General features: G+C 39.0%; 1 protein-coding gene across 10 annotated transcripts in view; it reads right to left on the bottom strand.

Moving 5' to 3' along the window:
* Window positions 1-26346, bottom strand: part of LOC105380755 (serine/threonine-protein kinase WNK1) — a 78146-nt gene that overhangs the window by 17471 nt on the left and 34329 nt on the right. For 8 of the 10 annotated variants that reach the window (XM_048631044.1, XM_048631046.1, XM_048631045.1 and 5 more), the window contains 12 exons: window positions 23519-24904; window positions 18548-18759; window positions 17730-17843; window positions 16951-17170; window positions 15566-16304; window positions 15012-15124; window positions 13695-13769; window positions 12516-12911; window positions 11646-11761; window positions 10715-10807; window positions 5918-6028; window positions 5391-5469 (listed from right to left, as the gene is read on the bottom strand). In XM_048631044.1, the coding sequence (XP_048487001.1) occupies window positions 5391-5469; window positions 5918-6028; window positions 10715-10807; window positions 11646-11761; window positions 12516-12911; window positions 13695-13769; window positions 15012-15124; window positions 15566-16304; window positions 16951-17170; window positions 17730-17843; window positions 18548-18759; window positions 23519-24904 (3654 nt within the window). The remainder of the gene's footprint in view (window positions 1-5390; window positions 5470-5917; window positions 6029-10714; window positions 10808-11645; window positions 11762-12515; window positions 12912-13694; window positions 13770-15011; window positions 15125-15565; window positions 16305-16950; window positions 17171-17729; window positions 17844-18547; window positions 18760-23518; window positions 24905-26346) is intronic. The other 2 variants (XM_048631047.1, XM_048631049.1) reach the window with 2 other exon arrangements.

Below are 26346 nucleotides of genomic sequence, written 5' to 3'. Positions count from 1 at the left end.
ATAGATAAACATCAAAGTCAGAAATTCTAACTAGATATATATATATATAAACATAAAAATAAATAGTCTTTGTCTGGATTATACTGGCGCGAGAGTCGATGCAATGATTTGGTTAGTGGTATGTTTTTTGAAGGCGGCTTTGGAAGAGCCAAAGATGTCGATTTGGGTGAAGTTCTTATTATAGGTACGTGTTGTTCTATTGAGTACGGAGTGAGCGGCGTAGTTGGTAGATCGAAACGGAACATGGAATAGGGGGGTGTGCCGGGTGCGGCGCCCTGGGACGCAGTATCCCACTCGGCTTACCAGGTCGGGACAATCCACCCGGCCCCGTACGATGTCATATAGTAAGCACATATCCAGTACTGTGCGCCTGGCCTCCAAAGTCAGCAGACCATTCTGACGACATCCATCTATATAGGAGTCTGCAGATATTTTATAACGATAGTTTAAGTGGTTAACGAATATTTTTTGTATGTGTTCTAATCTATTTTTGTATATAATATATTGAGGGGACCAGATAGGGGACGCATATTCTAATACACTGCGTACGTAGGCGTAATAAACTACTTTAACTGTGTGAGGATCATTGAATGGTTTACATGAGCGAAGCACGAATCCTAGATTTTTGTAGGCTTTTTCTGTGACCATATCAATGTGTTGGTCAAATAGCAGCTTCTCGTCAAGCAGAACACCCAGATCCCTGATTACGGATACCCTCCTTACTGGAAGATTATTTAAATTATATGTGTGTTTAATAGGCTTTCTTTTTCGAGTGTAGCTGATGCATTCACACTTATCTATGTTTACGGTTATATTATTCTTTCTGTAAAACTCACATAGTCTATCTAAATCCGCTTGAATTTCATCACAATCTTCTTTGGTTTTTATTTTATAGAATATCTTCTTGTCATCTGCGTAAAGAAGATGCTTTGAAAAGCGAAAGCAATCCGTAATATCGTAGAGATAAGCGCAATAAAAAAGTGGCCCTAAGTGAGACCCTTGCGGGACGCCAGTGGGTATAGAGATGTAGTCTGAGCGAAAGCCGCCGAGCACGACTGCCTGCGAGCGTCTGGTGAGGTAAGACTCTATCCAGCGCAATAAGTCCCCATGGATCCCCAAGTGTTTTAGTTTAGCAAGCAGGACGGCGTGATCCACACGATCGAAAGCTTTTTCAAAATCGGTGTAAACCACGTCGACCTGCCCACCATTATCCATACTTGCTAGAACATAGTCAGAGAAACTCGTCAAGTTTGTGATAGTGGAACGATTACGAAGGAATCCATGTTGACTGTCGGAAATTCCAGAACTTATGACGGGGTATAACGCATCATATACTATCTTTTCAAATGTCTTACCTAATGTGTTTAGAATAGAAATACCACGATAGTGTTCCACCCTGACTTTAGTCCCCTTTTTATGAATCGGCACTATATGCGCAGTTTTCCAAATGCTAGGGAATTTGCCCTCGCGCAACGACCGATTGAAGATCAAAGCAATCGGATACGATACTGATTTTTTACATTTTTTCCAGAAGTAAGGCGGAACACCATCGCTACCAGGTCCTTTTAGTTCATTTAAACCGTGCAGATATTTTTCAACCAAGCCTTCAGTGATATCAAAACCTGAGAAACAATTATTGTTGGAGCTTGTATCAGGAGAAGAGAAATTGCTCATTGGTGTTCCGAAGACACTTTGAAAAAATTTATTAAAAGCATTACATATGTCTTTGCCTTCGGTAAACTTTTCGTCACCATATGTCATTGATTTGGGGTAACTAGAACCACCTCTGAGCGATTTTATGTAAGACCAAAAAGCAACTGGTCTTTGTTTGATTATATTCTCCATATTAGCCGTATATGTCTTGAAACATTGGTCATGAACACGCGATTGCCTAGCACGAAGTAAACTAAACTCATCATAATCCCTTAAATTACCAAATTTCTTCCATTTTTTATGAGCCTTTAGCTTTTCTTTTATTATTTTTAATAGTGCCGGACTGTACCATACAGGGAATTTATTTTTTGAGACATATTTTATAGTAGGTATATATTCTTGAATACAATGCCGAATTAACGTATAAAAAATATCTACTCCTTCCTCTAGGTCACATGATAGCTGCTCTGGCCAATTAATTTTACTTAGGTAGTCATTAATAGAACCATAATCTCCTTTTTTATAATTATACTTCAATGTCGGGGCTTCCTCTAAATATGATATTGAAATGTCTTGTAATTCTATAGTGAATGACGGGTGCGCCTTGTCTTCTTTAACGAGAGGAGAACTACACCTATTAATAATTAATGGCAGATTTGAGAATACCAGATCTAATGTGTTACCAGCATGATTAACAAGAGTATTATACTGAGAAAAACCCATAAAGCTCATATCGTCTATTAGTTGAGACGCAGTGTCCTGTATATCTACGGGGCCCCGCTTAAGGCATACAGGACCATTAGCATTCCATCGCAGACAAGGTAGGTTAAAATCACCTAGTAACAAATAATTATCGTGTGCGTTTGAGTCCACTAAAGCGCGGGTCGCGTGTGTAAAGTTGTCGACATCAATAGGTATTGAGCGAGTTTCTGGAGGCACGTATATGACACCTAAGTGCAGGTCTACTGAGGAAGCCAGCGCGCGCGCCGGCACCGTCACCCACAGCATCTCCGTGGCAGAAGCCGGGGGGGACGCGGGGGGCGCGGGGGCCGGTGGCCGCAGCGCCGCGCACAGCGAGCTGCGCACCAGCATCAACACCCCGCCGCCGGTCGTCTTGTCGCCGTGAGTTAAATCGCGATCCAGGCGGAATACATCGTAATTTTTGCTGCTTATTTCACTGTCAAAAATTCCATCGTGCAGCCAAGACTCCGTTATTACTATTATATCATAGTTATGACTAATAACATTAAGTCTGAATGAAAGACATTTTGTCCTCAGGCCACGTACATTCTGATAAAATACACTTAAATTATTACTGGCCATCGATAAAAAATTCTACTGTGTATGTTACGTTGGTAATAAATACGTAAATATAATTATGCATAAAAAAGTATGACGTTCGATAGTAATCAAGACTTGTTATTCTGCCCTGTGTGTGAAGAAATTGTATGACGGCAAAGACTGCAAAGACTGGACAGGCCCATCAAATACCTGGATATGTACTTACTATTTCGTTGATAAGAGCTCATTTCAAACCCCCGCAGTAACTGCACTTGAAATAAACTGGTATAGAATAGGTAGTTATCTGGTTTGATTTAAAAATAGACATGGGTGTTAGCGTAATTAAAGTTAGTATAATGCAAAAATAGTGTAACTCAAAGTAGCTAAAATTCGGGTGTTTAATTAGGCGAGTACATTCATAACAAAATTCATAGATTCATATTGAGTTGTTATCGTTACAAGGGACATATTCAACAGCGGGAGGTAGATGTGAAATTGAACGCACGGACCGGCCGCACCACGGCTCGTAGTTACTAAGAAATGGTCAACTATTATAGGCAATGCGATGAACAACGGTGAGTTACACGTACACCCATATACCAACATACGCATCAACATTGCAATATGTAGTATAAATTAATCATATAAATTATATTCGTTGGCTCTAATAATATAAACAAAGCGCCTTCAACAAGATACAGATTATAATTAGTTTTGTTGTTAATTAATTTAATTATTATTACAAAATCGGTTCTCACGACAGTACGACAGACAAATACTGCAATTATCATGCTAAATATTAATACATAAATTACTAAGCAATAATGTATTATAAAATAAAAACGTATAAATATATCCCGCACCTTAAACTTGTGGTTGATTAATACTGTTGATGATATAGACTTAGGACGTAGTTTAGAATAGACAGATATAATTATATAACTACCTGAGATTGTTTTCCTGCCCACCAGACTTGATGAAAGTGTTACAGCACACGAGTACATATTCTTAAGTAAGTGAAATAGAAAGATAAATATTATTGTAAATTCAATAGGTCTTCTTCGTCCCTGATTATTATCGAGGGCGATGTCTCGTTTTTTCTCATACGAATTATCCCGTTTTTTGACCATACAAATTGGTATTTTTTGTTCTTTGCAGTATCTTTACACTTTTTCAGCAATTGTTTATTAAATTGAGTCAATTGTTCATTTATAAAAATCACCTTAGGTTGCCCATTGAATCCGATGTCTTCAGTTGTAAGCTTTAGTTTACGAACTTTTGAGATAATCGTATCTTTCTGCAGTCGAGATTTAAGTTTAGCGACTATAATGCGTGGACGTCCCTGAACTTTCAACTTCGGTGTAACTCTGTGAGCTCGCTCAATTTCGTCTGAACTAATGTTGTCATCAACTTTTTTAAGCAAGGTCCATATAATAGTTGCGAGGTTCTCATTTGGTTGTTCTGGAATGCCTAATATCTCAAGGTTAAGGATGCGGTCTCTTTGATCATTATTATTCATTTCTAATTTCAGGACTTTATTTTGGTGCTTAAGATCTTTCACTTGTGCATCCAACAGATTCGCTTTCTTGACATCCTGCGAAAGACCTTCTACTTTCACGCTAATGCCATCAAGTTGATCACTATTAAACTGAGCAGACTTTTGCAATGAAACAATTTCGTCAGACGTTTCCTTTTGTTTAGCATTCAATTTGTTTATCGAAGATTTCATTTCACCATATTCCTTACGTACATTTTTTATCTCTTCTTTCAGTGTCATCGTTGTCTCCGTTAACTTGGCGAGATCCCTCTGAATAACACTAGAGACAGTTTTATTGGCTTCAGTGATTTTTTCCTCAAATTCCATTTTCCAGTTGTTAAGTGTGCCCATCATCTCCTTTGCAAACTCGTTGAACGCATCTGTAAATTCGTCTCCATGCTTACGCTTCCGCATAGTAAAATTTTCAGGATCTAATTTGTTCAGGTCTGCTTCAGAGTTGCTATGCTTCGGTGAGCGCAACATATTTATTGCTGGTATGTCTGTACGGATATTGAGTCTATGGCAATAGATTGAACTAGTGATATTGGGTAGCAAACGAAAATGCACTGTATTACTCAAGATGTACGTGTTGTTTTACAACAGAGATGAATATTAATTTGTGAATTTATATTTAAACTTTGGAGTGATACGTCCGACCACGGCAATGAATCGACGTAAGAGTGACGTGGCGTGGCCGTTAATGACGTGGATTCTGAAGGCAGAAATGCAAATTTTACAGCTGTGAAATCATGATTTTTTGTTGAAAATTCGACTCTATGAGTGTTCTCGCAAATGTAAATTTTATGCTAACATTTTTTTTTAGTTTAGTTAATATTTGAATTTCTGCCCTTAGAATCGACATCATTGTTTATGTTGACAACTGAACTAAACTGCAGTTCTATAGAGTCAGAAACCTCACCTGCATAAGAGTCCACAGTTGCGTCGTCAGCGGCGCCCAGCAACTCCTGCTCCTCCGCAGAGTGCTCAATGAACACGTCCTGGAAACGCAAAAAAACAAACATTTATAAGCAAATACTAACTCAGATTCAGAGGGGTCACCCTATATGACGAAAAACTAAGTTTCGAAGCACTGCTGCGCGAGCCACGACTCTGTCACGTTGTATTAAACGTGCCGATTGCCCGACGGCTCTCGGTAGTTCGTTTTTCGTCAGTACAGAGTAACCCTGCAAATCATTCTATGCAAGGTTACTGTCTTTCGGAACGTAGCCCAGTTTTCGAGTCTAAATCGATTATATTGAATAGAAAGAGCCCAGTTTTTCCGGACCATAGATCCCTTTCTTTCGCCGCTCCCTTTCGTTAGCCTATTAGGTTGCCAGAAATGTGCAATTTTATTGGAAGGTTATGGCATCAAACCCCGCCCGCTCTGGTGGCCAGGTGTATGCATTGTTCACCGGTTCAGGCAACCGCAGGGCGTCCCACGCTCACCTTGGCGGGCGCCTGCTTGTAGTTGCAGCTGATCTTGGTGAGCTCGTGTTCCAGGTCCGCCAGCGCCGACACGTTGCGCCGCGTCGCGCCCGCGCCCGATGACCCGTCCACCTGAAAGAGATAATCATGTTTTTTAAATGTAATTATAATTTTAAAAATACACGCACTCACGCCTAGTACTAATGTACTCCCTTGCGGGGTAGGCAGAGGTGCACTGCTGCACCCACTTTTCGCCAGAGTGTTATGTTAGTCCCAATGTAATAGGGGGCGGGCCTATTGCCATTTTACGGGCACATCCAAGACCCGAGAACAAATATCTGTGTTTAAACAAATATCTGCCGCTGCTGTCACTAACCACTACGCCATTCGGTCGTCATTATAATAAGAATAAGAGAATAACAATAAGAATAATATTTATTCAGAAAACTATAGGTAGTATTTTAAAAATAGGTCAAATCTTAATGCTAAATGTAGGTGAAATACTGCTCTGAACTAGGAAATAACAGAGTTTTTCCTGTGTTTCAGATTAAAAAGATCTTACATAGAAGAACTTAAGCATCTAATTAAATAATCTTAGTTACTAAACATCTTATAGATAAGTTTAAACAAGGCAAAATTATGAAAAAAAAGAATGTGCAAAGTAGAAATAAAATTGTTTGCTGAATAATTGTATAATATGTACAATGTGCAGAGGTGACCGTATCATCATTTATTAGTAAACTGGGTCAAGATCGATAGGTTTTAAGTAGGTACATTATAAAATTCTTCATCAAGTCTGTCTAGATTTATAGCCAAACCAGGAATATAAAAACCCTCGCCATATTGCGGAAAAGCAATAGAACTTTTTTCTTGCACTGGTATCATTAACTCTAAATGTCATTTGTCTATTGCTGTCAAACTGTGGTGCTGTCAATGCGTAGGGTTTATTAAGCTTTTGTGAGTTTTTTGTGTTTCTAAATGCCGAAATCTATCATAGCCATGAAAGGAAACTAATTTACCGCATACACAAGTATTTGTCGGAGAAAAAGTCCGTGGGATTGGACTTTATTTCTCTTGATAACATAACTGATACTATTGTCAAAATGACTGGTAGGTATTTAGTATAGTAAGAGCAAATGAATTTGGCAAATTTGTAAGCTACTGCTTTAGTTTTTATCAACTACTGTTTTTAAGGTATAGAAAGACAAAATAGAAGAAAATTACAGAAGTAGAGGATCAATAATTGAAACAATTTTTTAAAATGGATTAAGTATTAATGTTGATGGCAGTTAAAGCGACTCATCAAGCGACAGCAAATCCGAAACGTCTGAAATTCAACCATTGGCACAATCTGACCATAACATATCATATGAATCGGTTGATAAATAGATAGATAGATAGATTTGACTGATTATCCCTACACTTATTTTATTCAGGCAATGGGTTTAACTTTCTTATTACTTACCTAGTTCATGCATGCAAACTTGTACGAGGCTATGTATGTAGTATGTAGTTTATCTCGAATTCTTGTGAGGATGTAAAATATTAAGCTACTAACTCTTGTCTTTTGAATGCTCAAAATAAAACCATTTCAGCAAATATGCCTTTAGGTCAATTTATTTATTTTCAAATTGCTGTTAATGAGTACCTACAATGTAAATACCTACACAACTGTAATCTAAATGTGGGTTTCCTCACGATGTTTTCCTTCACCGTGAGACTGTTGGTACACATGTTACTTACTTAAGTTCCAAAGAACCCATAGGATATATCCTCTCACTGAGCTACTGACACTCTTTTCAAAATAAATCATAAAAAATTACAATTATAAATTTGAGCTTGGCCAATTCACATTGGTATGACTATACTTAGTGTTGCAGTCCTCAACGCGAATGTGGCGCTCTTAATACAGGGTTTTTATATTCCTGGTTTGGCTATAGTTTAATAATTGTTTATGAGTAAATTAGCTTAGGTACGGGTTAATTATTATGGTTAGTAGGACAGTTCCGTGAGTTCTAATACCTATGTAGAAATAATCTAGTTCATTAAATTAAGATATAAGACAGTATATAATATTACACATGAATATAAGTTAAAATTTTGACTACTTAATAAGAGGCGCCTTCAGACGTCTTCATAATTAATTGACGCGTAACGTTTTTGGACCTTAGCTGGGCATTCGGCATCCCCCGTCTTGTGATTGCAGGGCTTGTTGAAGTGGAGGCAGGTTGCACATTTTGGCGGCTCAGCTTTTTTAGTGCATTCACTCTGCACGTGGCCTCTCTCCCCGCAGTGGCCGCACGTAGCGACCGTCTCCCGGCACGACTTGGCCGCGTGGCCATACTGCTGGCACTTGTAGCACCTGGTCACAATTGTGAAATCTTTCACAGGGCAGGATGACCAGTTAAGAAATACTCTTCCTTGGGATATGAGGGCGTTGCGTATCAGTGCTGGAACTTCGATGATAAAATTGCAGGTCTTAGCATCCCTCTTACCAGATTTATGGCTTAATTTAATGCTATTCATAAAGGACTCTTGTGTAGTATCCTGGAGTTTGTCGGCGAGGTTTTGGTGGTAGAGGTAGTTGAAGACGTCTGAGTCCTGCATCTTCACAGGAACTCCGATGATAGCAACTCTGGGTTTGCGTTTATGGGGCTCATCGGTGGTAAGACCAGAGGTCTCCAACTGCTTCGACTGTTTTAACTTCTCGATATCCTCCTTCGTGTCAGTGCTGATGATGACACCTCCATTTCTCGTCTTTCGTAACCCCGTGACATGCAGCTTCATGTCGTTGTGGCTAATAATGGACAACATTTCATTTTCTTTACCCTATATTTTTATTAGTTATTCGGAAACTTTATAGAAAATTAGTGGACCCGTATTTTTTTATTTTGTATATACATACATTTTTGCATGTTATTTTTAACTTTAAAGTTAATTATTTTAAAACCGGAAGTGACGGCACATATTAGGCTCAATTTTTATTTTTGTCTATTGCCTGAGTCTCGAAAAAAACATAAATGACACTGACAAGTGACATTTAAACTTTGTTTACATGCCAACGAACAAATGGGTCATTTTCAAATGACCTTGATATTTCCGATGATGGAAAGTAGGTACTTATCATGTAAAAAAATAAGCAGAAGCATTTTTTCAGCTGTGTAGGCGGTGGCATGCTCTGGGACATATTATATAGAGGTCATCTCTTAATAATAAATTAAAAAAATAGTCAGAAAGTGTCAGAACAGAATTAATGAAAATGACCCAAATAAACAACAACGTCACGATAAAACGTCAACGTCAATCAAAAATGAAAGTGACAGTTACTTTGTTTTTAAATCTATAGGCTTTGATCATCAAAATGCATAGCACCTGATGCATGACGTCATCAGCACTTTTTTACTATTTTATGATTTTCTCGAAAATTATAGATCCAAAAAATACAAAAACATTTTTTTGTGGCCTTTAGAGCTAAATCTCGAAATGGTTTTTGATTTATAGCAGCTTTAGTTTTTTGAAATGTTGTCCATTGTCTGGACTAGAGATTTAGTGTCTTCACTTGATTTATTTCTGTCACTAGGGTAGATAGCTATGGAACTTAAGTGATTGGGCTGGATATGGGGCAATGGTCCTTTTTTCAGGATATCGGCGAAAGTGGAGGTTCCGGGATGAGTTTTTGGGGCTTCACTTATAATGCACTTAAGGTCTTCGAGTTTTTGGGACAAGTTATTGTTATCTTGAACTGCATCCAGTGCGGTATAGGCTTGTCTAGTGTTCTGCCCCAAAGCCTGGTACAGAACCGCTATATGTGAGGTCTCACTTCCTACTTTCCGGCATAAATTGTGGATTCTGATTTTTTGGTCGGTATTTAGTTTTCCCTCGGTAGCAATAGCACAGATAGCGTTTAAACAACAGTCAATCCTGTTCATGTAGTCCTGGATCTCTGGAGTGGACAGTATCTGGGCACATTCTCTGCGTGGGCTTGTCACTGGCTGCGGAGCGGAGGGCGCGGGGGGCGCGGCTGCAGGCGCAGCCGGCGGGCTGTGAGGCGTCGACGCACTCATTTCATTGTCTATATTGCTCTTATGTCAAGAGACATTATTTTTCAACACATTTAACAAATCTAGTTCACGACTTTGCAAGCGATTATTTAATTTATTTATTTGCCATGTACGTCTGTTCTCGACGAAGGCCGATGAAGAACCATAATAATGCTACAAATATGATTACCACTGGAAGCCGCAACGAAATCGGTTTAGCCAAACGACAGAAAATCGTGCTCATACAAAATACTGGTCAAACTGAGGACTTCATTTTTTGAAGCCGAATTTTTTAATAAAAAAGGAAAGTTGTAGGTATCGATGGATAACTCTTTCACGGGAAATCAGCTGGAGCTATTTTGATTGAAATTTGACACGAACATAAAATACACACATACGCTCACGACTGTAATCCCTGGAGGGGTAGTCAGAGGTGACTCACCAGCGAGTCACCCGCTTTTCGCTGTACATTTGTACTCACGTGATAGGTCGCGAGCCATATCGCCGTTCTTATTTAAAGGTGTAGCGAAGGCTCCGCGGTTATATTTATTTATTTATTCTTCATTGCACAATATAAAAAGTAATTATGTCCAATCAGGTGGACTTAATGCTAAAAGCATTTTCTACTAGTCAACCTGCAGGAGGTACAGGGAGTAAATTGTATGGGAGTGCAAAAAAAGAACTTAGTTAAGAAAATTTTAGCAAAGAAAACTAAATATGTACTATACTTAAATATAATATCCTACAACAATTATAGCTAGTTATTGATAATGATTACCTTCTCCTGCGGTAGAGCGTGGTTGGCGCGATGTGTGGGCGACAGCGCTGGACTGTACGACACTTCGGACGGCGATTGAGGGGATAGCGGGCCCTGGAAATAACAACACGTCCACATAGGGTTAAAGAAGCACTAATAGTGCGCAGGAATCTGAATAACTTAATTTAACATTACAGCAACGAAACCTGCCAACGTTCATATCATAATATGTTAGAACAAAATGGCTTCCATCTGCGTCCTTTCAGCAATAGACTAATAGAGGCTGTCTTTGCGCGGTTTTGACACCTTCATTCTATCCCTTCATAGCGATCAAATATGTGTTTTTGCGCATTGGACATGTTACATGTTACATGGTGTGCATATTTTCAATATCATTTTACTAATATTATAAAGGTTATTCGTTTGCGTGTGTTTTTGTCTGTTTGTTACTTCGTCACGTCAAAATGGCTGAAAAAATTATAACGATATTTGGTATGGAGTTAGCTGACACTCTGGATTAGCACAAAGGCTACTTTTTATCGCGGAATTCCCACGGGAAACCTTTTACGGCGAAGCTCGCGGGAACATCTAGATAGTCTATACAACAATATACTCAGTCTATCGCACTACCTATAACTTTCTCCACAACACCCAAGGTTAGCTGGAAGAGAATGCTGTTAGCATTAAGTTCTGCTATGTACATATTTATTATTGTGCAATAAAGTATTTAATAACTAGCTGATCCCGCGAGCTTCGCTTCGCCTTAAAAAGTTTTCCCGTGGGAATTCCGGGATAAAAAGTAGCCTATGTTCTTTCCCAGGGTCTAGACCGTATGTATACCAAATTTCATTCAAATCCGTTCAGTAGTTTTGGCGTGAAAGAGTAACAGACTGACAGACAGACAGACAGACACAGTTATTTTCGCATTTATAATATTAGTTAGGATACTCACGCTATTAGAGATGGAGGCGAGCTTGTGCTGCAGCGTCAGCATGTATTCGTTGTAATTCTGCGCCTTGTTCGGAGTGCTTGGCTGCGAGGAGCCCACGGAGTTGCCTTGCGTCATGCCTGCAAACATATATTCAGGGTGAGTCGAGTGATGAGTCACCCCCTTTCAGCTTATCATAATCATCATTATCATCAGCCAATAATCATCCACTGCTGGACATAGGCCTCTCCCAAGGAGCGCCACAACACTCGGTCCTCGGCCTTCCTCATCCAACCACTACCCGCCACCCGCCTAAGGTCGTCAGTCCAGCGGGCAGGAGGGCGTCCCACGCTTTCAGCTTAGTGTACCCTTTTTGCAACACCCTGTAGAGAGATATGTGAGTGTGGGAGTATACTTCGGCTGTTGAGAGAAAGCTTTTTTGACGTTCGCTTATTTCTGGTAAGTAACATTGAATTTCCTTTGCAGTCATCAAATATCTACGGTGTTTCGAAAGTCAAAAATGCATTCTCTCAACGGCCGTACTATAGTGGTCAGCATTCATTTATATGATGTACCTACCTAACAAATAAATTTGTAAGAGTACTTCCCCGTATTCACAGAACTTACAATAAATAGGTTGATAAATTGAACAAGAGCTTGATAGATAAACAAGAAAAACACAAGTTCCGACTCTTTGTGTCAGTTCAAAAATCAAAATGTCACTCAGCCTCTTATAAACCTTTCTAAAAATATGGTGATAGTATTTAATACGAATAAGGAAGGCGCTACTACACAGAATATGTGCAATTAGCACGTTCTAACAAAATTAAAAAACAAAACAACAACACATAACGGAAACAAGAGAGCACAGACAATATTTACAATACAACTTACCTCCCATCTCCAATTCTTGTGTCTGCGCGACCGCTCGCCGAGCCAAAGCATGCTGCATCACATTCTGAGCCAAAGCCCTATTCGCCAACAACTGCTGACCCAAATTCTGACCCATCAGACCCAAGCTCTGACCCCCCAGACCCAAACTCTGCCCCCCAATGAGATTCTGCCCTCCTAAACCTAAATTCGGCCCCAGATTTTGCCCCAACGCTAAGTTTTGATTTAAAGCTAAGTTTTGCGTTGCTAAGTTGATGTTCTGTTGTTGTAAGCCTAAGTTTGCGTTGACGCCTAAGCCTTGCTGCAGCGGGTTGGCCAAGCCTAAGCCAATGCCCAATGTTTGGCCAATCTGTTGATTGGTAAGTTGGTTGACCGACGACTGCAGTGCCTGCTGTTGAACTGGAAAAGAAAGGATATGGTGACGTTAGGTTTTAGCCTACTTTCTACTTTAGTGTGGACGGTACAAAGATCACAACTGCACAGATTTACAAATGTATTATCTAGGATGTCCGTTTCGCAATGTAAATGTGGCTAAGATTCCAGATGGGAACCTCTAATGGAGTAATGTTACTGTATGAAAAATTTACCGGGTCATTACAATGTAACTAGACGATAATATTAAACAGGTTCATAAACAAATCACAAGCAGCCATTTTCAATAACCAATACTGATAGTAATAGCTTAGCAAGTACGAGTTTTACTCGACCATACAGTAGTAAAAAGTACTTATACAAATGAGAGTACTCACTAGGGTACAAATGGCAACATTATGGACGATGTCGCCAGATCATTGTTTTCACTTTTTACTACTCGAACGCTGTAAAAACTCGCACTAGCTACTGCTATGTAATTCAGTAAAATTTCCACCCCAGACGAAAGCGAAGACGAGAAAAATATGGCGTCGGCAATGGTGAAAGTTATTAATAGTCTTTTTTTGAACAAACGAGTATCGAAATTGTTTACAACAACGTCAATATCAAAAATTTGCAGTCAATATTAAGTCATACTCAGTAATCGTTTGTTACAAAAAATTACTACATCGTTTCATCCATCCATCCATCCATAACAGTATGCCATATAGTTCCATCGTCTACCGCGGCGTTAGTGTCGAACAAAACCATTTGCCTTTACTTTCGGCTACGGCGGAATTATTACTGAATCATCGTGCTAATCTCACTTACCCAGATAGTCGTTGGCGGTGGCCAGCATGGGCTGGTAGGGATACTTGGCGGGCGCCGCGCGGAACATGCCGGCTGCTGCGTTAGTTACGGTAAGCATGAGTCGCGTGGAACAGGGGAGGGGGGCTTTCTGGGCAGATATGAGGTGGACTTTTGAGTGGGTGGTACGGGTGAATTGAATCGTCTGTGTAGATCAGATTAAACGAAATGCTTTTGTTGGTTTCTGTTGCAGTTTCAACCATCTGTTCAAATCAAAATATTTATTGCCAGATAGAATTTATATCTATCTTGGTTTTGTGGACTATCAAAATCTGTTTAATCTTGGAAATATAGAACTAGCTACTCAAACAAAGTTTGGTATATTTAACCACATGTATGCCCAGAAATTCCCAAAAAGAAAAGAAAAAACAAAACATTTTAGAAATAGTCAGAAAACACATTAGATAAAAGAAATAAATTAAACAATGTAATGCGAGTTAACTATGAACACTCTGTCACAAACATAAGCACATACAAGTATTAGAAAAACACTGTATTCATTCTACTTTTTAGTGAAGTTTATTTCTATATTCTATTAGGTTATCATATTTTATTATGTGATCACACTATAATGTCATTAAAAAACAATGAGCATTTACTGCAAACTATCATATGAATCCTAATCTAGAAAAGTAGAAACTACGTTTAGTAGGACAACATCACAACACAAATATCACAAAATACAAACTTTCCCTATCATTATAATGTATAACATTTCATCCATTCATTAGAAAACAAAACACACTTGAAACATCAGTCAAAAATAAGTACACCTCTATTGGTCATTCTTTGTATTCATAACCTAACAGCATTATTGGCAGGACATGAGGCTGCCTTAGACCTCGTGTCGTAACGTACGGATTCATTTGGCGGCTACCAATATGCCCATAGAAATAAACACTGCATAAGTTCGTCATCTTCCAGACCATACGTATAACATGCGTCTTTCACTCAACATCCATCTGTACTGTAGGGGGAATCTCTCTCCCCTCAAACAACCTCTTGTGTTCCGCCACCAATTTACACCTTTATCTCATAACTCTCATCACTCAGAAGTCGGAATTGCCTGACTATAAATACCAAATCTTCGGAGGATAGTAGTGAAAAGCCTCCCATGTCTTAAAAAAAAACTAAGATATCTGCTTTGATGTATAAAAAGATAAATAATTTATTTAATGAAGTGAATCAATCACTACTTTTTTTCTTCTTTTTTATGTCATCGAACAACTCCACACATTCACACTCAGCCAACTCTCCCACACACACAAACACACAACTCACCGGGCTGTGCACTCATGGCGTGCATGCCGTGTAGGCCGAGGTCCGCTGGCGGCTGGAACTGCTGCTGGTTCAGCAGCCCGAGCAGGTTTGGCCCTGAGAGGGTCTGCTGCTGACTGAAAGGGGGGTAGGGGTTTATGATTTGGGGCGTCAAGGCTTGTAAAGGCAAAAATCTGCGACGGTGTTGACAGTTTTTCAGGGCAAATGCTTGATTACTGTCGCAGGTTTTCGCGATACGACGTCGCAACGCAGTTTTGTGTACAAGCCCTATATCTAGTCATCCAATTTGTAAACAAGTCAATAGAAATCCAAAATTTACAAAAAAAAACTCAATATTTTCTACACAGTGGATAGCTGTGAATTTCGGTCAAGACGAAGCTGTATCGGAATTTAGAGGTTATACACTGTGAAATAACGTTAGCTAGCTGACAAAAACAATAAGTAAATTGATGATATTTTGTAAAAAAAAAAACATATAAATTCCCATAGTAAAATTATCAACAAAACTGGTTCCCATAAAAACCGATTTAAAAAAATCAAAACAACTTTATACTCACTTCATAATATTCTGCTTCAGCAGCATCCTCTGTATATTCTCGGCATTCGAGAAGGCATCAGTGGCGCCCGCGGCCGGGGCCAGAGTCTGCGGCGCCGAGAACGACAGCCTATTCCCCCCCATCGGGTCCAACCCCGGGTTTAATTGCCCCAACCCGAAGTCCCCACCCATAGAGATCGGGGTCGCCACTTGGCTCAACCCTAGCAATGGGGTGTCGGTTGCTATTTGCAGAGGGGTCGTTAGGTTTGGCTGTAGCAAGCTCGGGTTGATTTGCTGGTAGGATTGCGGTATCGATTGCGGGATGGACTGCACGTTGGTGGTGATAGCGGTATTCGGCTGGCTTTGCATCACTACGGTTTGGGGCATCTCTTGCTTGTGGTCTATGACGTTTAGCGGCACATTGCTTATCTGCGGGTACTGGTGCGTGGGCACAAAGCTCGGCTCTGGCGGCGCCGGTTGCACGGACGGTGTGGTTTGCTCGTTTTCTGGGAACCCGTTGAGTTTCGGGTGTTCTTTGGCTACGTCGGAGTATAACGGCTTATCTCTAGCGACGGCGGGCGCGTCGGTTATCACAGCTTGTTCCTCGGGCACTTGCTCGGTCCTATCTACTACGGGGCTGACTAGAAACCTTGATATTTTCCTGGTGGGTTTTTGCGACTTTTTGTCTCCGTTCGTGGACGATGACTCGGTGCTGCCGGCGCGATCGGGGGCCGACGACCCGCCGTCCGATTGATTTGAACCTGAAAGTTATTACAAAGTTAATTAAATAGAGCCGAAAGCTAAAGGAAAAGCGTGCACGCCCCCTTTTTAATATGAGCAGCATATATGTAGGTACTATAGAGCGTGTGACACCCTGTTTTTTTATATGTGTAGTATATACCTTGAGAAAATGCTTTTAGCATTAAGTCCACCCTTTGTACTTTTATTTGTAATATTTGCACAATAAAGAGTTAAATAAAAAAATAAATAAATATATACTATAGCGGCTATTTCATTACAACGTACCTTCCTATTTTCTTATACTGTGCGTATGTGTGAAAGAAAGTAGTAATTTCGAGCCTTTGCATAGAAAGTTATGAGCCACTCGAATAAAGAAACAAAAACTAAGACGGCTTCATTCTATCTCATTCTGTTTGTAAATGCGTCCCTTTTGTAAAGGCCCCATATCGCATCATTTTAATTTACCTTTTATCAAAACCTTTGTTATATAAATTTATCTCGGCCCAGAAATGAGCTACAGATATGACTGTTTTACCAGATTGTAGAGAATGATCTGTAGAATGCAAAAATGTAATTAAAAAAAAATGCGATTTTGCAAGATATTACGGTTCGGATTTTCATGTGCGAAATCATAATCTTTTTACTAATTTATATCCAATCACTAACCTATAGACGAAGCGGTACTAATCTTCCGCGCCAACGTCTCTATATGCGAGACCCTTGGCGCCGCGGGCTCGGGTTCGACGCCCGGCTCGGGCTGGTCGTAGGCCAGCTCCGCCACGGCGATGTGCTCGTGACTCGCCGTCGGGGTGGTGCACTCCGAATTGTCCTGGTTCGAATCCGTGAGGTTCTCTTCGCGCTCGGTTGTCTCGGAGTCGTAGTCCGTCTGTGGGTGATAGGACTTGATTAGACGGTATATTTGGAGACATACTGTGCTACCACAAAAAACTTTAAACACTGTTTAACAAGTGTTTAAAACGAAATTTGACAGATTTTGTAGGCGTTTGACAGCGCTAAACACCTGTTAAATACTGTAAGTTTTTGTGGTAAGGCCCATAATGGTCTAGCTCTAGGTTCTTCAACCTGTGTAGAATGTGGCCAGTAGTTGTTGGATGAAAAAGGCTAGAATATTCTAGTGCACCTTGGGAAAATCCTATGCAGATCGAATGCTCTCAGGATATTCTGCGCAAGGCAGAACAGGTAAAACGAAGATCTTTGCACATATCTCGTGTACAACTTCTCAAGACTATAAAATGTGAAATACTTGATGACGTCCACATAATTTCTATATAAATTGTAATGCAAAAGAGGTATAGTAAACCAGCCAAAAAAGCGACTTTTCAAAAGTCTTAGCACAAAGGTTTTTCAGAAAATGACCTCCTGGCTTTTCGGCTTACTATAACCGTTTTGCAACACCCTGTATAAGGCACTGGTAATGACAGTACCTTGTCCATGTTGAGCGTGAGGCGTTGCGGGTCGGCGGCTAGTTGTTGCACCAGCGAACGGATAAGTTCTGTGAACGCTGCACTTTGCCATTCAGGGAGGAGCTTCTCGGATACCTGTGAATATTTGTCGAATTATTATACAACATAAATGTAGTCGTCGATATGCTGAGCAAAACTGATGCATTACATGTTTGAGCTGGTATATGAAGATTTGGGAAATGAATGAATAAAATGAAATCGTTTATTTTTGACGTAGAATCTTAGAATTACTTGTTAAAAGTCATAATCTACCACCATTTCACAAAGGCCCCGTCATTAAGGAGGAAAGAAATGGCGAAAGAAACTCCTCGAGCATCTTTTCAACTTTTTCTTATAACTTATACAATTTTACTTATATCTAGTTAATACAAATTTACTCAAGGAAGATAACTTTACATGTGAACGAGCATGAGGTAAGTGTCCGAAAGCTTTACACAAGAATTTATGTCCATTAAAAAAACCTCTCTCGATCAAGTGAGCTTTCAAACTTAACCACAAATAAACACATATCCGCTACACGAGTTCTTTATCGACGTCTTTTAATGCGCATTCCACCAATCACGGCGCCGTATTTATGGCGAATCGCGACATAGTGTATCACGTACGTTTATTTACATCAATAACGAACCTGTGTAGCAACAGCAGGCTGCTTAAAACTACATTAAAAACCAACGACTTCAAATCATCATCAGCCTTCTATCGCCCACTGTTGGGTATAAGCCTCCTCATTTGTTCGCCAATTCTTCCGGTGCTGTGCCGCTCTTGTCTAATTCACTCACCAAATTAGCGGTGATCTCCTCCGGGTTGACGTCGCCCCTGTCGAACTTGAACGTGACGGTCTTGCACTTGGACTCCAGCTGGCACTCCACGGTGGAGCCCACCGAGCTCACACTCAGCACGCTCAGTTTCGGCCACGCGTCCTTTGAGCGCGAGCGTTTCTTTGAGCCGCGGGATTTCTTTTCTGTGGCTATTGGGGACGGGGTTGCTGTGCCTGTAAAGTGGTACAGGATGTTTCATATTCATATTATTCATATTCATTTATTCATAAATTTACATTAATCGTCAATACATTGATTATAAGTACCATAGAATTTCAATCACAAGTTTAGATTAAGGGGATCCCTAAAGCTAAAATGCTAAAGTCGGCTTGATATACTTGATTAGATTGGAAAAACGGTGGCTTCTATCACATTGATAAAAATATATTTTGTAGCAGAGGGTATACTGAACATGTTAGTTGCTTATAAATTGGTGCAGGATTATAATAAGTATGTTAAAAAAAATTGCAAACACACCATGTCTTTTGCCATTTTTTGACTTATTATGAAAAAACCCTCGAAATCAGAGGGCCCATTTTCATGGAATCTTATATGTATGTGTAGGTAATTAAATTCTTAACAAAGTTACCTTAAAGAGTTGGATTTAATGGACCAGAAGTCAACTTTTTTTGCAAAAAACTAATAAATTCCGGTTTGAAAATGATGACACCGTGACAGATTTCAGATTTCTTCAGTCGTCGCCCTGGTGGCGGCCTGTTAGGAGCGATACCCACGCCATTTTATTTTTTATCAAATATTTCACAAAAACTGATTAAATCAACAAATTATGACTACAAGTATTATAATACATATGCATTTGCTATGGAAAGTTAATTTTCTAATCATTTTAGATGCAGAAAAGCCGAAAATTCTTAGAAAACATTTCGCCTTTTCGATTTGTTTACATTTTTTACTATAGAGTTACAGATGCATAGATAAAGGTAAACATTGCACATAATGACACTTATTAGATTCTCCGAATAAGAACTATACGGTCAATGCAGTATGCCAAAGCGCGAGCCTGTTTATATTCTGAGGGGTAATTTATTTTATTTTAACGGTTGTGTATGGTAGGTAAGCTACACAATATACAGGGTGTTGAAAAGTAAGTTCATAATTTGTTTTATTTGAAACCAAAAACCGTAGTTAATTAAAAATATATATATTTTAAGATGTGGTAGTCTGTACACTACAGGTTGTTAAAAATAAGAAAGTATTTTTAAAAATTGAAGATCTAAAATTTACATAATTTTTTAAATCTATTTAACAAGCTTTGCAAAAAAGCGGTTAAGTGCGACTGTATCTCGCCATGAAAAAAATGAAATGTTTACTGTAGCTATGAATTTTATGCGTTACAAGTGGAATAAAATACCGCATAATATTATGTACAACTATGTAAGAGCCTAGTTTTTAAAAAAAAACTCATAAGAAAATATTAAATACACAGGTTTTTTAACCCCTGAAGGAAATAGAGGGGTGTTATAAGTTTAAAGTAAGGGCTGAATTTTTTTTTAATTTGGGTGATAGGTAATGTATATTTTTAATGATTTTTTCAAATAGATAAATGTTATACCATTTTTAAATTGCCATAAAATTACCTATAGTTATAGTTATAGAAAAGGGCAGGGCTACCAGTGCCCATTCGCCACTGCAACCTAAAAGATCTATAAATTATGACTCCCCATGCCGAGTCTCACTCTACAGGCCCAGGTCTTTTATAAACCTGATATTACCTATACAGGATGTTGCAAAAAGGGTATACTGTGCCGAAAGGGTTTGACTCAGGGGTTATTCTGAACAACTTTTGTTCTCCAAGTTTTGGAAATTCTCGAAAAATAAATTCGGTCTCTATAGTAAAAAGTCACGTGATCGAATAAGTTTCTATGTAAAAGGTTTTGTTACGTGAATTTTCAAAATTGTAGAAGAAAAGTGGATCAGAATGGCACCTAAATCCACTTTTGGCTAAGCTTTATACCCTTTTTTCAATACCTTGTATAAAATATCGTCAGCGTCACCTTAGATCGTAATCATCGTAACTCCTCGTGACCAAATTTTAGAGGAGACAAAAATACTGTTTTATTTGTAGTTCTAGTTGGCATACTACCCACCTAAAGTTTTTTTTAACTAGCCTAAAAATGATTTGTTTAGACAGTCTATCTTCCTGTTCAACCGCAGCCTGAGTGCCAGTGACTCAATGACTGAAAGGAGGCCATTAGTGCTCCTAAATAAATAAAGCAGGCCTGTAGATTATCTTTCAGTGTACCGACACATCTGATTGCTGTAAGAGCCTGATAAGCTCTTCGAACGAGTCATACCTCTGTGGTGGTACGGTTTCGACCTTTCGGACAGTCAGTTTGGCATCCGAAATGCGGATTCGAATAGTGGGTACAATACTTTGCGTTCGTTCACTGTCGGAGCAGGATAAGAACCACGGGCGAGTTGTTGCGCTGGCTGTTTGCTTAAAAATAGTAACCGCGTTCAACTCTATCCCCTAGAGGGCGAACCTTTAGGGCGGCTCTTGTATACCATCACTTGTCTTCTTATCTGCAGAAAATTGACAGAGGTCATACGTGTCTAACAAGTACATTAAGGATGCGAAAAGAGAGGGTTTGTTTTCACTGAAGAAGTTCAGTTGCGGAGTTCCACAGCGGTAGGTCTTGGACCCCTCTGCTGTGGAACTTGGCATACAACGCGGTCCTGCAAATCAAGCTCGCAAACGGCGTTAGCACAGTGCATTTTTCTAATGTCACACAGGTCGTGAGGTAGGCTAAGAGCCTCCTTCGGGGATGACATCCCAATGATTCATTACGAAAAAATTGCTGCAGCTGTGCTCGCCATGCAGTGCATGGGCTACTTCCGAATCTGGGGGGCTGTTGCAAAGGAGTCCGTTGCCTCTATACGGTACGGGTTCCGTGCGATCTATGATCCTTCCGGGAGCACCTGTCTAGTCAAGTCGAAGAGAATGGCTCGTATTCGACGCAACCTGCAGTACTGGTGGGATTGGTTGGAGGACAGGACAGCAGGAAGCTGCAGCAGCCGTCATGCTGTGATTCGACGCATAGATGCAAAAAAAAGTTGAAAGTAACTTCATATTAATAAAATATTAGATCTTAATTTAACAACATAACATTGCAAAAGAAAAATTAACATTGTTGAGTATGTTATTGTAATTTACTAAAGTAGTAATAAAAACAAAGGCTTATTGCATAATTTTCGTTCACGTTCGCCTACATCGCACGTTGTATATGACAATAAAGGGTATAATTACTAAGTTTTCTTGTTTAAAAATCACGGTTTGGGGTTTAGAGGAAAACAAATGGTAAAATGCGGAATACAGTTTTTTTTTTCGAATAAAGAGGAAAACATGTGAATTCAAAAAACGTTTCTATTGACACCAAAGAGTACTTTTCGCCGAGAAAAGTGGAGTTACAATGTTTGCGATCTAAAGTGATGATAGAACTAGAACTTATTTTTTTCAGTTCACCTGCTGTTGAGTGAAATCGTAATTAGGTAAATGACTCCTTGACATGAAAATAACTTTTTTTTAATAATCGTTATAACAAAACCGTTTTTTTTAATACAGCAATATTTGTAGGTGTACTTACAGTGAGCAAAAGAGCGCAGCAAGGTGTAAATTTTTTGGTTTTTAAGAAACAAAAATATTATTTCTATCATATCCCAAATAAAATACACACTCTCGCCTTGTACTAATGTACCCCCTTGCGGGGGTACTTACATGTTATTATTTTTCTGGTGACCTCCTCATATCCCTTTGCCAGCTACGTAACCTTTTGTGACACCCTGTATATGCAGAGTTCTGCAAACTACTGTTCTGCTTTTGAAACACCAAAAAAAAACAGGTCGTCTAACTAAAAGCTCACGTGACCAAAAAAAAAATTATATGAAGAAGCGTTTTTTTCATGAATATAAAAAATTACGTAGGATAAAAGTTTTTCAGAGTGACGCCTGAGTAACGCCCTTTCGGCTAACTATACTTTTTTTATTACACGGGGGCAGAGTTTAATACAACACCCTGAACAATTAAACTCTGATAATATTTTCTCGATTTTTTTACATTCTGATTTCATTTCCTGGCTTAGAAATAACATCAATAACATGCTGCAAACGTAGGTTTCGGCATAGTATTAAACCCTTTTTGCAACAACCTGTATAAATATCGGCACGGGTACGACTTTATATATAATTAATTATTAAATATTAAAAATACTTTCAAATAAAAATAAATATTTTCGTATCACAAAACAATATTACTTACTTAGTATATTTTTAACAAAGTGGCATGTCTTCACTTTTATGTTTTCGAGTACTATGTTAAAATTTCATGTCATTGTCCGTAGAACGCCCCGCATACCTCAACCCCCCCTCACTAGATTTGACAGATTCTGATTTTCTTCCAGCTTTAGTGACAGCCTTAATAATTAATAGGCATCAACACAGAATTATAAAATTTTCATCAACAACAATTTCTTTAATATCTTTCACGGTGTTACAAGGGTAACAATATGCAGACAGGAGGAGGCGCAAGTGAATTTTTTTTTGGAAAATAAATAATTTTAGTAGAACAGTTGAAAACAGCAAAAGTAGGGACTCAAGTGCGCTGTATGATTATATGAATTTGGCGAACAATTGAATGGTAATAGTAAATAATACTGAATTGTGCGCTATGTGACAGTATGAATTTGGTTCAATGCATTCCAATAGCAATTTAACTGGTGCGCTTTTTGACTTACAGAATTTGACGCGCAATTTTATTTTCAAAAGTAAATACACTCACAGATGTGCTATGTGACAATAAGAATTTTACGCACAAGTGTATGCCAAAAGTATAAAATACTGACAGGTGCGCTATGTGACGAAATAAATTTAGTCACAAAATTTAAATTACAATCAACAACAAACACCATCACTCACCTTCCACAGGCGCCTCAACCGATTTCTCCTCCACAGAACTCAACTCTGGCGGCTTGATTGCCTCCGCATGGGTCGACCCAGTAGGGAACTCCGTCATCGGAGTCAGAAACTGCTCTTTGGGAGTCCCATTACTTAACAACTGATCCCCATTCTCCGTAGCTGTTGGCTGGAGATTCAACTGTTGAGGTACTTCTTGTGGAGCCAATTCTTCGGGTAATGATTGAGGAACTGGCGCTATCACTTCTTGAGTCGTTGGCGGCATGGGTTGCTCGATATTCGGGTGAGTTATCGGAGGCTGTATAGGAGCGTCTAAGCCTTGGTAGTTAGATACGGAAGGGTTTATAATCTGCGGTGGTTGCATTTGGTTTTGGTACATTTGGAGCGGATTGGCGGAGTAATTTTGCACTGGCGTGCCTTCATGACTAGATATCTGCCGATCGCTCTGTTGTACGCTCGCGAATGTTGGCATCTGTATGTTGTGGGGCAACGACTGGCCTTGCATAACACGTGTTTGAGTGTGGTATAAATCTTCTGTCACCGCAGATTGCTGTTTCTGCAGCTGATTCGACATGTTGTCAACATAGCCTTGCTGTTGCATTTGCTGCACGTTTTGCTGCATGTTTTGTTGCTGATACTGCTCTTGCTGCATCGGTTGTTGTTGCTGTTGGTCGTGGACGTCAGCCGTCGATATCTGGCTCTGTTCAGAGCCCTGTCGTTGGTACATGGGTCGTTGGGCTCTTAGAATCTCCTCGACTTTCTGCTGCTGTTGCCCTCTTAACTGTTGCTGTTGAGCTAACAGAGCTAAGCTCTGCTGGTCTAAAAGATTTTGTTGTGACTGTATCTGTAACTCTTGTTGAGCTAAATACTGCTGCTGTTGCAACGTTCGCAAATGCTGAGGGGATAACGTCTGTCCAGCCATTTGCAAGGGATGTTGGTTCAACATTTGCTGTTGTAATACGATTTGATGTTGGGCCAACATTTGCTTCTGCATGTTCAACTGTTGCTGCGCTTGGGCCATGTGGTGTTGGGCTTGGGCCACTTGTTGTTGTTGGACCAATATGGTTGGGTCTACAGCCGCTTGGAGTATATTCGGCTGCATAAACTGTTGTTGCTGTTGTTGATAGTTCTGTTGGTTCTGTTGCTGTTGCATGGCCTGTATGTTGTGCATCTGCTGCATGTCTTGCTCTTGTTGCGTGTGTTGTTGCAGGTCTATGCCCGAGTCTGTGGTCTGTTGGCTCATGGCTTGTTGTTGGCCCAGCTGTTGGTTCTGTTGTTGGCTCTGGACGTCCGAGTCAGACTCCTTGCGCGGCTGCAAAGTCTCTGGTCGCTGAATTATTTGTGACAGGATGTTCTGTAGATTTTGCAGTGATGGGTCCAACGTTTGACCTGAAAGCAAAGATCATTTTTCAATCATCTACAAGTAGTATCTTTAAAAGAGATTAATTATATTTTTCTACATCCTTTTCTCAAAATTTGGCTGTACGGTCAACTGCATAAGTAGCTATACATTTTTGTACCTTGTCAAACTACCTAGATGTCAATGTCTGAATGAATGAATAGGCTTTTTGAGATTTTGACAGGGTACCATAATTGAGAAGTGTGAAACAAAAACTAACAAAATGGACACCCGGATTTAACACACGGAAAACCCTTTAAAGCTCGCGGGATAAGCTAGTTTATTCCTGTACTATTGTTATCAGTGTGTCAAATAAATACACCTGCAGGAAAACCCGTAGAGACGGTTTTCCTGTACCTCCTGTAGGTTGACTTATAAAAAATGCTTTTAGCATTTAGTTCACCATTTATCATACACTCATTTATAACATTTGTGCAATGGACAACATTTCATTTTCTTTACCCTGTATTTTTATTAGCTATTCGGAAAGTTTATAAAAAATTAGAGGACCCGTATTTTTTTAATTTGTATATACATGAATTTTTGCATGTTATTTTTAACTTTAAAGTTAATTATTTTAAAACCGGAAGTGACGTCACATATTGGGCTCAGTTTTTAATTTTGTCTTTTGACTTAGTCTCGAAAAAAACATAAATGACATTGACAAATGACATTTAAACTTTGTTTACATGCCAACCAACAAATGGGTCATTTTCAAATGACATTGATATTTCTGATGATTGTATCATGTAAAAAAAATAAGCAGAAGCATTTTTTCAGCTGTGTAGGTGGTGGCATGCTCTGGGACATATTATATAGAGGTCATCTCTTGATACGAACTACCCATTTTATATGATAAATTTAAAAAAATTGTCAGAAAGTGTCAGAACAGAATTTATGAAAATGACCCAAATAAACAACAACGTCACGATAAAACGTCAACGTCAATCAAAAATCAAATTGACAGTTACTTTGTTTTTAAATCTATAGTCTTTGATCATCAAAATGCATCGCACCTGATGCATGACGTAATCAGCACTTTTTTACTATATTATGATTTTTTCGAAAATGATACATGCAAAAAATACAAAAACATTTTTTTTGTGGTGTGAAATGGTTTTCGATTTATAGCAGCTTCAGTTTTTTGAAATGTTGTCCATTAAGAAATATACTAATTAATGTTTCTTTAATATTACTTATATTGTTTAAGATGATGTCAATTTAATTAAATTTTAGTTCTGTTTGTTTTTAATTGTTTTTTGTATTTTATTATTGTTTGATTTTGTGTAATTTTAATTCTATATGTTTTTTTTTTTTTTTTTTTTTTATAAAGATTTTATTATCACTCCACAGACTTTATGTCCGTGCCTTTTTGAGAGATCAATATATTGTGAGAGTTTGGTTGTTTTTTATCTTCATCTTTTAACTACTC

The sequence above is a fragment of the Plutella xylostella genome, chromosome 27 (genome assembly GCF_932276165.1).
Source record: "Plutella xylostella chromosome 27, ilPluXylo3.1, whole genome shotgun sequence".
Taxonomy (NCBI): Eukaryota; Metazoa; Arthropoda; class Insecta; order Lepidoptera; family Plutellidae; genus Plutella; species Plutella xylostella.
The sequence above is the reverse complement of the archived record's forward strand: the minus strand, read 5'-3'. Positions and strand labels throughout refer to the sequence as shown.